This window comes from Amblyraja radiata, chromosome 25 (assembly GCF_010909765.2).
Source record: "Amblyraja radiata isolate CabotCenter1 chromosome 25, sAmbRad1.1.pri, whole genome shotgun sequence".
Lineage (NCBI taxonomy): Eukaryota > Metazoa > Chordata > Chondrichthyes > Rajiformes > Rajidae > Amblyraja > Amblyraja radiata.
The window spans coordinates 16,455,234-16,467,394 of NC_045980.1; the positions used below are offsets into that span (position 1 = coordinate 16,455,234).

Genomic DNA, 12,161 nt, shown 5'->3' on the forward strand with positions numbered 1-12,161 from the left:
TCCCCAATGGTCGAAAGTGGTTTCCGCTTCTTCATTCGGGAGACTGACAAAAACCTCCGGGAACCGCACAGAAACCTTGGGTGGGGCGCAAAGCTTCCAGAGGTTTCCGTTCAGGTTTCCTAAGTGGGACAGGGGCATTAGATGATTGGTCTCCAAACACCACGGCTATCTTCCTTTGTGCTAGGTATGATTCTAACCACCCGATTCTCCTTGCTTCCAAGTTAGCCGGATGGTGCCTTGATGTGAGCGGCGCAATTCTAATTTCTCACTTATTCACACATGAAGGATGCAAGATGGTGCTGGAAACGTGGCAACTCTTGTACACTGCCTCAGTGTATTTGACCATTTTACACTCTTGTACTGAACTATGATTGTGCCTAGTGTATAGTAAAATTATTACTGGACTGTATGCAAAAAATAATAATTTCACTCTACCCAGGTACCTGTGACAATAAAGTACCATTGAACTTCACATCTGGAATTCAGCTCATTTGTCCATGTTTGGACCAAAACTGTCGTGAGGTCAGGAACTAATTGACTTTGACAGATCCCAAAATGAGCTTCTGTGATGCAGTTGTGGTGAAGCAAGTGCTGTTTGACAGCACCTTCAATTATCACTTTGCTAAGGATTGAGAGAAGACTATTGGGGTAGTAATTGGCGGGGTTGGATTTGGCCCACATCTTGTGGACAGATCATACCTGGACAATTGTCCTCATGGTCATGTAGATGTCAGCTACTTGATAGCTTTATGGTTTTTATATCAAAATTTGAAGAATAATTTGAGATTTTTCTTTCACACCTTGCCCAAAGTATTTATTTAGCTGGTGTTTGTAAGCAAAATGAAGCTGATTATATGTTGATGTTGCTCTAAATTTCTGATATACTTTGGTCAAGTGTTTTATTTTAACATAGAACAGTACAGTGTCTACAGAGGCAGAGAATTCCACATACTCACCACTCTGAGAAAAAGTGTTTCCTCGTCTCCGTTCTAAATGGCTTACTTCTTATTCTTAAACTGGCCCCTGGTTCTGGACTCCCCCAACATCGGGAACATGTTTCCTGCCTCTAGCGTGTCCAAGCCCTTAACAATTTTATACGTTTCAATGAGATACCCTCATCCTTCTAAACTCCAGAGTGTACAAGCCCAGCTGCTCCATTCTCGCCATCCCGGGAATTAACCTTGTAAACCTACGCTGCACTCCCTCAATAGCAAGAATGTCCTTCCTCAAATTAGGGGACCAAAACTGCACACAATACTCCAGATGTATCATTCAGTTGGACTTCTAATTGTAAGGGGAGCAATGGGGGAAGAGGAGTGGTCAAACAGGAACACATTTAATTTTTCCAAAAGTAAATGGTAATTTTTCCCAATCACTAGCAAAATTGTCAACTGATATTGATGTGTTTTAAAAGATTGTAAGATAACTCACAATTGTAATGATCTTAAAATTATGTACTATAACATTTTCCCCCCTCCCCAAAAGTTGGTCACCTACTGTCCCGTCTCACCTCTCCCTCTCTCCTCTTTATAACGGCCATCTTCCCTTTCCACTCTCAGTCTCGATGTAGGGCTTCAATCTAAAATGTCCACAATACCCCCTCCTCCCACAGATGCTTCATGACCTACCGAGTTTACTTTAGTTTAGAGATGCAGCATGGAAACGGGCTCTTCAGCTCACGCCGACTATCGATCACCTGTTCACATGAGTTCAACATTATCCCACGTCCGCACCCACTCCCTACACACTAGGGCAGCGGTTCCCAACCTTTCTCGTCCCGTTTACCCCTGGCAACTTTAATTGCACATAACAATGTTATTTCACTTATTTATGAACAACTAATGATGAACAGATGTACAAATGCAGAATCAACAAATTTACCCCCTGGGTAGGTGAAATTATGAATTTACACCAGGTTGGGAACTCTTGAACTAGGGACAATTTACAGCAGCCAATTAACCTACAAACTTGCACGTCTTTGGGATGTGGGAGGAAACCGGAGTACCCAGAGGAAACCCACGCAGTCACAAGAACATGCAAACTCTGCACAGACAGCACCCGAGATCAAGATCGAACCCAGGTCTGTTGCTGTGAGGCAGTTGGTTGTTTAGCTCCAGATTCCAGCGTCCACACGTCTCTAGAAAATTACAAAGTTTATTTAACACACTTTCCTTTCATTGGTCGTAGTTGATATCATTACCAATCACCATTTCGTCAAGTTCACAGCCCCAGTTTTTAATTCTTGTAATCTATTTATTCCTTTTAAGTGGTCTAAATATCATATCTTCATTATACGCAACTTGAATGTATGTAACTTAGTTTTTCAAAATTTAAAACTGCAATATTTAATTAGTCATTACTACCCACTCTAAACTATCTGCAAAAGATCAAGGGAAATAATCATTTATTCTACGTGTCATGTCAGAATAATGATTCTATGGATCGAAGGATGAACAACGAAATTATGCAAGTTTCCAACGTATTACCTCAAAACTCTGCCACCATATTTTAATAGAAACAGCTGTTTTACGTAGAATTATTAGAACACAAGTTTGAAGCCGATTAGAAATATTTAAGACTTTACAGTACTAAACAACTGAATTGTAAGTTTCTAATCACTTTTCCAATGAATTGTAAATCTAAGTATAGGTCAGATAAGCATCGTAAGCTAATTGAAGAACTATATTAGGTGTAACCAGTGGTGTTGCTCATGTCTTGCAGCGGGTTTTTCCAAGTTTATAGATTTTGATAGTCATTTCACGATTTAAATGCTATATCCATGTCTTAAAATATAAAATAAAGGTTTCTGTGCACTTGACACTGATTCCATGCTTATTATGCATTCCCGTTGTAATATCTGGATTTAGTATATTTTAAAGTTCTCCTTCTAAACAACCAATCTCTGCTACAGGCTTACTTTCAGGAGCAATTTCAAAATACATTTTCTGTTGATTATTACTTAATCTCTAAGAGTGTGTTCTTAGTTATGATAATTTATCTGTTCCAGGATCAAGTACATTCAAAGTACAGTTAATGCCTTCAGAGGAAGTTATCAGCAAAAGCAAAATGAAAATATATACTTTAATATTTTCAGTCTACTCTACTAGTATTTCTTCAACCAAAAATCAGTAACTAGGATCATTTGGAATACAGGCAGTTCTGCCAGTGTGATAGCTGTGTCCCCAAGAAACCTCATGTTAAAGAAATGATTGTGTCAGTGAGGTGAGAAGTGGAAGAGGTTAGGCTAGAGATATTCAGGCTGACAATAAGAACGTTCTCTCTCCCACATGATTTTAAAAGAATAAGTGTTTTTAATAGCCACAAGCTTATTTTTGTTACTGCAACTTTAAAATATTAAATGCTGTTACATTGCACACGTGTCAATAGAAGCCATTGCTGGACAACTTCAATGGCCACCCACAGTAAAACTAATCGACTGTTTTCTTAGAGACAATTGTGTCTGATTACCGCAGGAAGGTTACTTGGAAACACCGTAGACGTTTCCCCACACACCCGCAAGACAGATTTTTCTCTGGTGACTTTTAAGTGGTTCTCTGGTTATTTTAGATTAGTTTTGGAGATACAGCGGAGAAACAGGCCCTTAGGCCCACTGAGTCCACACCAACCAGCGATCCCCGCATATTAACACTATCCCACATACACTGGGGACAATTTACACTTATACCAAGTCAATTTACCTACAAACCTGTACGTCTTTGGAGTGTAGGAGGAAACCAAAGAAATCAGAGAAACCGGGGAGAATACAAATTCCATATAGACATCACCCATAGTCAGGATTGAACCTGGGTCTCTGGCGCTGCAAGGCAGCAATTCTATTGCTGTGCCATCCCTGTTCCTGATACAAATCATGTTATAACCAGTTCACCTCACACAATACAAATTCTCTGATTTGCCAATTGTGTTTTATCCATATATCAATTTGTGTTATGAAATAAAGAAATAGCAGAACTAGCTGTTTCTAAGTTCTAGTGTTGAAACTTTAAAGGTAACTTTGTCAAGAACCAGATCAATTTAGTTTAGAAAAGTAGATTCAGTTACTTATACACTCATTTAAACAAATCCATAATCGAATTAGTTGAACCAGAATCTAACACATGGATTAACCAGGAGCTAATGAAGAAAAATCCTAGAATATTGATGTTGTAATTGTCACAGAATGATTGAGAAATGCACACACATACAATTGCATTACTATCCATTTTCTTCAGCAAAACAGAAAACGGTTAACATCAAGGGCTTGAAAGAACATTTATTTGTGTTTGTGGATGATGGACCAGCACTTTACATAGACCAGCAGGGCTTCAGAAAGCAGAAATAAACAAAAATGGCTCAGAATTTCATGCATATTAATTACATGATATACTACACCATTAACAAAATGAAATATTTACAGGATTGAAAACCCTCAGTAATTCAAGAATGTGGCACTTTCTTCCGCAAGATTGTAAACTACTCTTATATCAGTCCGTGCAATAAAGTTCCTTTCATATTGCTGGAATAGTTAGCTAGTTTAGGTGGAAATTAAACTTACAATTTACATATATTATACATTTGAAGACATGACGATCAAAAGGGGGATAGAAATTGAAAAGGAAAGAAGGAATGAAATTATAAAAAAGCAGTTGTGGCAAAAGTTTAGGATTTTTTGTATTCAATCCGTTCTACTTTTACATCATCAGAGATCAGCTGATAAACATAAGTGACTACTGTGGATGCCTGAATGTCCATTAATACGAATGAAGGGATGATATTTCTGGAAGAGAGAGTATAAAACTAGTTAGTCTCTATACTTTTTCTCTATGGCAAGCAATACACAAAAGTTATTAGTAGCAAACCTCTCTGGAAACTAAAAAATAACTTTGTGTTGAACTTCACAAAGACATTTTGTGCCTTTTTGTACTTTGCATGTTATAAACAAATGAATACTAAATCCAATATTAAATTTTCAGCTTTGTACCATTAATGTATATGAAATCGTTATTGACCTTGTTTTTAAATGAACAGACATTATATTCAATTCTGTGCCACAGATATTTATTGCTTGATTGTAAACAGGCCCTAGGGCCCATCAAGTCCTTACCGACCACTGATCACCCATTCACACTAGTTCTCTCATCCCATTTTTGCATTCACTCCCTAGGGATAATTTGCAGAAGCCAATTAATTTATAAACCCGCATGTCTTTGGGATGTTTGAGGAAACAAGAGCACCCGGAGGAAACCCATGTGGTCACAGGGAGAATGCACATTCCAGACACCACAGGGTCGGGATTAAACCCAAATCTCTGGTATTGCGAGGCGTCAGCTCTACCAACTGTGCCGCTCCTCATTTTATTGGTTGCATCTTCTGAACTTTAACTGAATGCACTAATCCATCTCTTCCAATTCAAAGATGTACGACCAGATCCAGCAGACTTTGGTGTCAACTTATGAGTTTTTGAATCAGAGTTTCACTATTCTAGTGTGCAGAAAGTTCAGCAACACAAAAAAAAATGGTATTCATTATACATAAGGAACTGCAGATGCTGGAATCTTGAGCAAGACAAAGTGCTAGTGTAACTCCGCGGGTCTGGCAGCATCTCTGGAGAACATGCATAAACGATGTTTCAGGTTTATTAAAGATGGGACCCTTCTTTAGACTTCTCCAATCTGAAGAAGGGTCCAGATCTGAAACGTCACCTGTGGTATTCACGATTGACCAAACGCCACCTTGCAATATTATATTGTAAAAGAGAACAGTGCCCTCATGTTTGTTTGGGAATAAAATATGGAGATAAAATTCATGGCCTATATTGAAAACTTTCATACAGCAGCAAACAAAAATTATGAATGAAAATTAATTATGAATGAAAAACCAAAGTTCTTGGAGAAAACCCACGCGGTCATAGGGAGAATGTACAAACTCTGTACAGACAGCACCCATAGCCATGATCAAACCCGGGTCTCTGGCACTGTAAAGCATCAACTCTACCGCTGCGCCATGTGATTATTATTTTCCCCAAATAATTATTTTCATAATGCCACTATTTGATACTATATCCGAGTACTTACCCTTCCAGTGCATTGCCAGCACCTGTGGCTGAACCTGGGTTGATATAGAACTTGCTCTCCTGCTCAAAGGCCTCAAACTTGTGCGTGTGCCCAGATATTAGGATATCGACATCGAGCTGCCGTTGTAGCAGAGCCAGGCTGGTCATGTCACCCCATGGGATCACCTGGTGACCATGGATCAGTCCGATTTTGAATTGGCCCACTGTTACCACTTTCTGCTCAGGATAATTCAAATTCTGAAATTAAGATGAGAGCGGTTACATATTTAAAATAGTCTTAGATACAAAATGCTGCAATAACTTAGGGTGTCAGGCAGCATCTCTGGAGAAAATGGATAGGTGAAGTTTCGGGTCGGGACCCTTCTTCAGATAGATTTTAAAATCAACTTTACAGTTGCAGCCCCACAAGAACTGATCTTTACAACTACAACAACACTGATTAACATGCAGAGATGCTAAGAATGTTACTCCTGCTCCACATCATCCACTGTTATTAGTAAAGGATTCACTGCCATATTTCTTTGGTCAAATACACATTTGGTGAACTACCAACAGAAAAATATATATTTTCACAGACCAAGAATTAATGTCTGCAAGGTAAACTGGGGGGCATGAGTAGAATGGTTGTCACATGTACCTCAGTACAGTAAAATTACTTTCTTGCATACAGTTCAGTAAAATTCTTACTATGCATAGGCACAATTGTACTTCAGTAAAAGAGTTTAATATAGTAGATTATATCAAGACACTGAATTGATTTATCAATGTGATACATTTATCTTCCTATTTAATGTAATTAATTGTTCAGAGATAATTAATTTCTACAGCAGCAAAAATCATAACCTTAAAACAGTATCCCTTACCTCATCAAAGTCTCCTCTGACAATATGGACATCTCCAGCCAATGTTTTAAGATAATCATAGCTCTCTTTGGTGCAAAGATTGCCTGTGCACAAAATGTGCTGGATCTTACCCGGCACCAACAGCTTCTTGAACTTGGCTGGCAACGTATTACAGCGATGAGGAATGTGAAGGTCTCCCAGTACCAGCACCAACTGCGAGAAAAGCAGAAAATAAAAGTGCTAATAAACTATTCCGCACATGCAAATTAACAGAAATATATGCCATATCTTATGATTTTATTGTAAAGTTTCATTTATCAGCAGTCAAATAGTTATAATGAACAGAATATATAGCTTCATGAATGTAATTCAGAATTTGTTAGTAACTAAAGAGTGAATAAATCGCACAGCGCTTACAAGGCTCCATTTGGCAAAGATTAAGGTCAAGTCTTTTCATCCCCTCAATTTCGAGGATAAAAGTAAAAATAGTTCCGCCAGACACAAGTTCTTTGTTAACAAAAACATGCTTCGAAATTCATGTTTACAGATCACACAATATATCTTGCATACACTTGATTAGGAAACAGATGTTTGAAGCCAATACTTCTGAGGATGTCACAGTGGCGCAGCTGGTAGAGCTACTGCCTCACAACGCCAGTCACTCGGGTTTGATTCTGACCACAGGAGCTGTCGGTGTGGAGTTTGCATGCTCTCCCTGTGACCACATGGGATTCCTCCCACCTCCCAGACATGCAGGGGTGTAGGTTAATTTCTGCAGTAAAATTGCCCAGAGTGTGCAAGGAGTGGATGGAGAAAATGGGATAACATTGAACTCTGCAAATGGCCGATCAATGGTCCCGTGGACTTGGTCTGCCAAACGGCCTGTATCCATTCTGTATCCCTCAGCTAAATTAAACTACTGCAGTTTACATTTCACATCTGCCACAGGCCAGGCCCACGATTTTCTTTGTGAATAGTTTTGCATCATGCTTACTTTAATCAACGTGGATATCTAGTTAGCAGTTTTAATGTTGTGTTTAAGCCATTTCCTCTCTTTCTGCAGGCCAACACAAATTCATTTCTAGTTTCAGCACTCCACAAAAGACCTTTGTCAGGATTTGTTCATCAGACAATTACACCACATGAGCTGAATGTAATAGTTATCCTTTTACAGTGAGAACATTTATAGTTGCCAGGTCAGGCTCAAGAATTTTAGCATCAGGAATCTTGATTTGGCATCTAATCTCAAACGGCTGTGATAAAAGTAGTTTCGTTTCTTAATATGACATTTGTCCAATTTTCACGGTTGACAAGCAGGATTTCCAAATAAAAAGGCAGCCCTTTTTTTTTTAACAATGTGCTCGGTTTTAGTTTAGTCTGTAGATTAGTAACTCTCAGTTAAAAGGTGCTCAGAGTGTGTCAATGGCCAAAATTGCCAATTAATCATACTCGTATTCATTCCATATGGCTGTGTACATTTTACCCGATCTGCATAGTCCAGGCAAAAATCTAGACCATGCCTTAAAATAAGATTCTAAACCAATGGAAATTTCAGTTACAGTTATGGAAACAAGGTGCTATCTCTATTTCCTAAATTAAGAACATCTGAAGACATGGGGAAACAGATAACAGTTGCTAAGTCTGAGCAGTCTGAAGAAGGTGTCTGCGTTTAATCTCACCGATGTATAAGAGTCCACATCTTGAACAACGGATACAGTAGATGAGGTTGGAGGAGGTGCAAGTGAACCTCTGCCTAACCAGAAAGGACTGTTGAGGTCCCTGGACAGAGTCGTGGGAGGAGGTATAGCACAGGTGTCGCATCTTTTGCGGTTGCAGGGGAAGGTACCTGGGGAGCGGTTGGTCTGGGTGGGAAGGAATAAGTTGCGGTGGAAACGGTCTCAGCAGAAGGCGGAAAGGGGTGGAGATGGAAAAATGTGGCTGGTGGTGGGATCCCGTTGGAGGTGGAGGAAATTTCAGAGGCTTATTTGTTGTATGCAATGGCTGATGAAGTGGAAGGCAAGGACTAGGGGGACTCTGTCTCCGTTGCGACTAGGGGAGGGGGAGCAAGGGGTACCGAGGAGACACGAGTGAAGGCCTCATCTATGATGGGAGAGGGGAACCCCCGTTCCCTAAAGAATGAGGACATCTCAGATGTTCTAGTATCGAACACCTCATGTTTGGCGGACATGCGGCATGGACGGATAAATTGGAAGTAGGGGATAGAGTCTTTGCAGGGGTGCATATCTTTCATTCATTGTTCTTTATCTCTCCACATCACCGTCTATATCTCTCATTTCCCTTATCACTAACCAGTCTGAAGAAGGGCCTCGACCCGAAACGTCACCCATTCCTTTTCTCCAGAGATGCTGCCTGTCCCACTGAGTTACTGCAGCATTTTGTGTCTATTATCAGAATGGTGTCAGATTAGGAAAAGGGGGGGGGGGGGTGCAACGAGACCTGGGTGTCCTGGTACATCAGTCACTGAAAGTAAGCATGCAGGTACAGCAGGCAGTGAAGAAAGCAAATGGCATGTTGGCCTTCATACCAAGAGGATTTGAGTATAGGAGCAAGGAGGTCTTACTGCAGTTTTAAAGGGCCCTGGTGAGATCACACCTGGAGTATTGTGTGCAGTTTGGTCTCATAATTTGAGGAAGGACATTCTTGTTACTGAGGGAGTGCAGCATAGGTTCACCAGGTTAATTCCCAGGATGGTGGGACTGATATATGATGAAAGAATGGATTGACTGGACTTATATTCACTGGAATTTAGGATGAGAGGGGAACATAGAGAGAAACAAATAGAATTATTAAGGGATTGGACAGGCTAGAAGCAGGAAAAATGTTCCTGATGTTGGGGGAGTCCAGAACCAGGGGTCACAGTTTAAGAATAAGGGGTCAGCCATTTAGTACTGAGATGAGAAAAAACGTTTTCACCCAGAGTTGTGAATCTGTGGAATTCTCTGCCACAGAAGGCAGTGGAGGCCAATTCGCTGGATGTATTCAAGAGAGTTGGATTTACCTCTTAGGGCTAATGGAATCAAGTGATATGGGGAGAAAGCCAGAACGGGGTACTGATTCTGGATGATCATAATCATATTGAATGGCGATACTGGCTCAAAGGGCCGAATGGCTTACTCCTGCACCTATTTTCTATGTCTCCACCTGACATTATGGCCACTTATTCTGTTCTGTCTGCATAGAATACAAATATTTCAGGATATTTAGGCATTTCATAGATGGAAGAGGCGGTTCCTGGACGATATTATAAACCATAAACATTGGTGCAGACTCACTTAAAACACACAGTAGATGTTTCCGGACGGTCTGTCCAAACATCCTCAACCCCGTCCCTCCCTCCAGCTGATGGACATCACATGACCATTCCAAGCCCACTGCAGGCCCCGAGTCACCAACCCCGACCACTGGAGCCTGCTGCTCCGTCACCAGCTACACGTTAGAGACTCTATGCACATCCGTTATTAAGCTGAGGGGACAAAACGCAATCAATCAATCGACCGGCCGACTACGGACTCACCATTTTCCCAGCGTCCGAACGGGAAGCAGCTCTTCAATGAAAAGACACGGCAGCGAGCGAAGGCGCGGCCAATCCGGTCGCGGTTTAGGAGCGGGTGCCGACGGCGCTGCCACCAGGCCAAAGTTAGAACAGCCACCGTTTTGAGTTATAAATTCAAAACACACCACACAATTCCAACAGTACTTCCAGAAACTCTAGGATTCATTGTGCACAAGCGGGGAAATTAATAAGTAGATACAAAGAAGTGCAGATGCTGTTTGCAGAAAAATACACAAAGTGCATAAGATCAGGCAGCATCTCTGGAGTAGTTGGATAGGTGGCATTTCGGGTCGGGACCCTTCCTTCAGACTCAATGAAGAATTAGTAATTTGAGTAATTTTCTGAGGTAATGCACAATTCCTGAAGTCAATATATCTATATTTTGCATTCTGTATTTTCCCCATTGCTCTATCAATTTTACTTGAGTTTGAACTGATTGTATCCATGTTTGTAGGGTACATCTGATGTTTGACAAGCATGAAAAACATAGCTTTTCACTGAACCTAAACTGTCTTTCATGATAGTACACGCATCATTTGTTCACTGTCAGAATCATTTCATTCTCTCATTGCTCAAATCATAGCACAATGAAAGGAAGGAAAACTGCACAATTAATACTTTCCCACCTGCGACACTTACCTTTGATTTGGCTTTCTTCAAGCCTAGTTGCCCACAGTAGTCGCAGGATAATGGAGTGACTGGGAATTGGTAATGTCTATTGTGTAATTGTACCACTGACATGGACAATGTAACTGAGGTATTTTCCTTCTCAGTTGGAGGGAAGGTTTCCCAGCAGGGCAAAGATCACATTGGCAGTAGCTTTTATGGTGATTATAACCATGAATTTGTTACAGAGAATTTTTGAAATAGACTGTCAGTTGCTTTCATCAATTTGAAATTTATGCCCGAGCTTCAAAATAGAAAAATGTCAAAGGTCATAAAAATTGCAATTGATTGATTTGGTGCACGGACTGGAGTAGCCACCATAAACATAAGCACATATAGTAGTGCAAACTTAGGGCAGCACAGTGGTGCAACTCTAGAGCCACTACCTCACAGCGTCAGAGACCTGGGTTTGATCCTGACCTTGGGTAATGTGTGTGGAGTTTGCACTTTCTCCCTGTGACCGCATGGGTCTCCTCCAGGTACTCTGGTTTACTCCCATATTTCAAAGACTTGCGATTTTGCATGCTAATTGTCCTCTGTAAATTGCCCCCTAATTTGTAAGGAATAGAATAGCATAGAATTAATGTGAACGGATGATTGATGGTCGGCATTCCCTGGGCGGTATACGTGCCTGCCTCCCTGTTGTATCTCTACACTAATCCAAAAGCCAGATGCTGCATTATGAGAAAGATGATTGAACAAAGGCATAGAACATGGAAACATGCCATTCGGCCCATCTTGTCCATGCGGGCAAGGGCATATTGGGCCAGTCTTATTTGCCTGTATTTGGCTCATTGCCCTCCAAACCCTTCCTATGACTGAGATCTGAATGAAGCAAGGCGACAAACCACAGGCACATGGTTTGTACAGTTTGTGACTTGAAGTAAACCATTTTTTATAAGGTGCACGAAGGGACTGCAGATGCTGGTTATACACTGAAGATAGACACAAAATGCTGGAGTAACACACACAGCAGAACAGGCAGCATCTCTGGAGAGAAGGAATGGGT

General features: G+C 40.7%; 1 protein-coding gene across 1 annotated transcript; it reads right to left on the reverse strand.

Annotated features, from left to right (window-relative positions):
- Window positions 1-4,244: 4,244 nt before the first annotated feature.
- Window positions 4,245-10,546, reverse strand: vps29 (VPS29 retromer complex component). Its single transcript, XM_033043279.1, has 4 exons — window positions 10,448-10,546; window positions 6,934-7,125; window positions 6,072-6,307; window positions 4,245-4,774 (listed from the first exon to the last, which is right to left on the reverse strand). The coding sequence occupies exons 1-4, from the start codon at window positions 10,448-10,450 to the stop codon at window positions 4,657-4,659; spliced, it is 549 nt and encodes a 182-aa protein (XP_032899170.1). The 5' UTR covers window positions 10,451-10,546; the 3' UTR covers window positions 4,245-4,656.
- Window positions 10,547-12,161: the final 1,615 nt, after the last annotated feature.

What these genes read in the sequence shown, in the direction of transcription:
- vps29 (XM_033043279.1), bottom strand. An exon ending in TCAGAGGAGACTTTGATGAG is followed by an intron (nt 6,308 to 6,933) that starts GTAAGGGATACT and finishes TCTTAATTTCAG; the next exon opens with AATTTGAATTATCCTGAGCA. An exon ending in GCTGGCAATGCACTGGAAGG is followed by an intron (nt 4,775 to 6,071) that starts GTAAGTACTCGG and finishes TCTCTCTTCCAG; the next exon opens with AAATATCATCCCTTCATTCG.